Source organism: Charadrius vociferus, unplaced genomic scaffold (assembly GCF_000708025.1).
Source record: "Charadrius vociferus isolate BGI_N301 unplaced genomic scaffold, ASM70802v2 scaffold115, whole genome shotgun sequence".
Taxonomy (NCBI): Eukaryota; Metazoa; Chordata; class Aves; order Charadriiformes; family Charadriidae; genus Charadrius; species Charadrius vociferus.
In genome coordinates, this window is record NW_009648636.1 from 1,334,970 (window position 1) to 1,338,296 (window position 3,327).

General features: G+C 38.1%; 1 protein-coding gene across 1 annotated transcript in view; it reads right to left on the reverse strand.

Annotated features, from left to right (window-relative positions):
• PPFIA1 (protein tyrosine phosphatase, receptor type, f polypeptide (PTPRF), interacting protein (liprin), alpha 1) overlaps window positions 1–3,327 on the reverse strand; it is a 59,371-nt gene that overhangs the window by 22,409 nt on the left and 33,635 nt on the right. The window contains 2 exon segments of the mRNA XM_009886248.1: window positions 10–39; window positions 2,977–3,211. Coding sequence (XP_009884550.1) covers window positions 10–39; window positions 2,977–3,211 — 265 coding nt within the window.

A 3,327-nucleotide genomic window follows, 5' to 3' on the forward strand; every position in this document is an offset into this window, starting at 1 on the left:
GATTTTTACCTTTCTACGGTGTTTCCTTAAATCACTAGGCTGATAGATGCATGCAAAGAAAAGAAATTTGGAAAAGCCATATTTATTGTAAACTGTAGCACAGACCGAAACAACTACTACAGACAAAACATTAGGGAGAATATAAATAACAATTACAGCAACGGCATAGAGAAAGATACAGAGTACGAAGTACTCTTCAAATCACAGGTTACTTAAATGTATCCCTGAAGAGGGTATAAGGAAGAAAAAAAAATAATCAAGACTTAGAGTTGGTTATCTACAAAAGTACCACAGCTATTGCAATGTATTGGGACCACAGGCAAACTAGCACACAAAACATGCATTATCTTCAGCAAGAAAAACAGTCAAGTATATAGGAGCGTGTAAAGTGCTGCTTTTAAAAGGTGAGAGGATTTCCTGCCGCATGTCAAGGACTCGCCTTGAACTCTATAACCTACACGGTAGCCAGAGCAGGCTTCATACGTCGTCTGCACTAGTCCCTTCTCACCCCTTCGCCATTTCTGCAGTTATTTCCTATACAGCATAAAAAGCAGCCGTACTTTAATAACTGTGAAAGACAGAGTGCCAACAATAGCTGATACAGTAACAGTGTTCTGTACTTTTTACTAAGTTTAAAGTGCTGGAATGTTGGGCCAAGAGGTACCACTGGTGTTATCTTATCCTCTGTATCTCACTTGTAGGTACTGCCCACCTCTGCCAGTGCACAGAGCAAGGCAGCAACCCCCAGTTACATAAACAAGTCATCAAGTTTGTCAGAATCAGTCTGAATAAAGTTTAATTGAGATCATTTGTTTAATAATTACCATCGTATTTGGGGAAAAATTATTTCAAAAGACTGTAACCAAAAATAAAGTCAGTCCCTTTTGAAGTTTGGTGGAGGAGTTGTGTGTTGTTACCCTCCCACAAATGCCAACTTTTAATTGTTTTTTATTTAGAATATGTACAAACTATGCAGCATTCATGTATAAAGTTCTGTTCAATCTGACCATAGAGTACTATGTTAATAAATCATAAGTTCCTAGAATCACATAAAAGGGTTTGGGTTGGAAGGGACCTTTAAAGATGATCTGGTCCCTCCACAAGTTCTTAGGCAAAGCGCAGCAGACTCATTTTAACCTTCTGGATCTTTCATCTATTAAATCTCGTAACCCACAAAAATAAAAATATTTACCATATAAAATGAAAGCTGTCCACAAGAATTGCTAGAGAGCTGCAGGTTTCACAATTTATAGTGTTGATGCTTTTTAATTATTTTAATCATGAGGGGTTTTCAGCTAACTGAACTGCCTAACACTACTGTAGCTGGCATTAAGCTGATGTTGCCATCGTGCTCAAACTAACACAACTTTATTGAGACATTGGAAAAAAAACAAAAGAATTCATTCAGTCTGATATTCAGAAGCCATTCCAAAAGTTTCTAGAAAGCTCTTGTTCTGTAATTCTGGAGGCATAGCTTCTTGCTTTCACAAATCACTTCCAGGTACTAAAACGTGAGACAAATGCAACTCCAAACAATGGATCACGGGCCCTTGAGTCATAATTCTTATGATCTAAAGTGAACTTAATTATTTTACTTTTGCTCAGTTACATTAAACATTAACATAAAACACATTCTTCTGATCTAGTTTTCATGAAAACAGCTACTGAAATTTGTATATGGTTTTCTGTAAGAGGAGTACTTGGCTTAACTACTTACTACTGTGAAAGATTAGAACACGAAGCCCTCTACATTTTGGAATTTGTTAGTTTCTGTAAAAGAAGTGCGCTTCACCCTGGATACGTGGCTACAGCTAGTACAATGATTTATTTTTCTAAATGGAAGAAAAGCAAAATGATTCCTTCTTATGAAAAAATAGACTTTTTGGTATGCGTACACATTCATTTAAAGAAGCCAGCAAAAGTAGTTAGCCGAAATGTAGGAGTGTTTAAAAACAAGTAAGAGACTTGTCAGAAAAAAAGAGTCAAGTCAGTCATTTACAGTCCACCTGCTCTTACAGTGATGGATAGCATTCCTCTTCTATGGATCGGTACAGTATAGGCATCAATACAAGTGCAGTAATCCAAGACAATAAAGTACAGTAAGTACAGTGCTGCATGCATAAATAGTAAGTACAGTTTCCAAATGCATATGGAAATCTGGAGACAAAGTAATGGATCTAGAGCTAAGTTAGAGAAGGAGCTTTTCCTGGAGAGCGCTTGCAAATAAATACCGGTATCCAAGATGCACCTTAGTGAAAGGTATTCCAAATATGAGAAACTGTTAGGCTTGCTTAACATTTATGTAAAAACGAAGAAGTGGAAAACTTTTATCTTGTTTTTACAGATAGGAGCTGCTTTATGTAGGTAAACCTAGAAGGATTAACTTTTCTAAGCAGTCATATGAGTGTCAAAAGAATGGATCCATCATTCTCTACTCACTGAACCGCTAAGCCCAAGTTACTTCTCCATCCCCTACTAGGTCTAACACAGACTTTTTCCCTGCCACTCTTAATAGGATAAAACAAGACACTAGCGCTCACTGAAACAGCTCTGATACCTCCACAATCTTCAAGATCAATGCAATATATGCAAATCACTTTTTAGCTGAGTATTGAGTGGAACAGTAGACTGCTAAAAATAAAGTTTAAAGCAGAGGGAGAAATTGGTTGCTGTACCAGGGGTTGAAAAGAAAACATTATTTCTTCTAGGAGGAGGAGTCAGAAGAGAGACCATAACAACAGACGGAATACTTAGGCATGAGATGTTGACCAATTAATAGACTTGAGTTCTGAACGTTTTTCCTAATCATTATGACTGTATCTTACACTTTTTACAGAAGTTGAAAGGAAGCAGTAGAAAAACCTAGAGAAAGGAAAAATACAGCTGAGTAAGAAGGAGAGGAAGGGGAAATCAAACAACCCATTTCCTAGAGAGAAGAAACACTCTTCCAAAAAATTAAAGTTAACGGATACTTACCAGTGTCATGATACCCAGTCTGTCCACTTCCCGAGCTGGACTATGTGGAATCCGCCTTGGGGTGGAGCGGCCACTGCCAGGCGGGGAAGAACCAGCAAGTGAGCCACTTGCATAGGGAGGAGGAATGGAGCTCATGGACCGGAATCGGCCATGGGCATCCAAATTTCCACTACCCACTCTGCTTTCAATCTCCTCTGCGCGTTGCTCTGTGTTTTCCTTTTCTTCTTGTATAAGTCTAAAAGAAAAAGTTTCAAAGCAACATGTCATTCAAGCAAGTACCATATAGACAGAATGGCTACTTGGGCATTAGAAAGAAGCAGTAGAAGCACACTGAAAAATCTTCCAAACCAA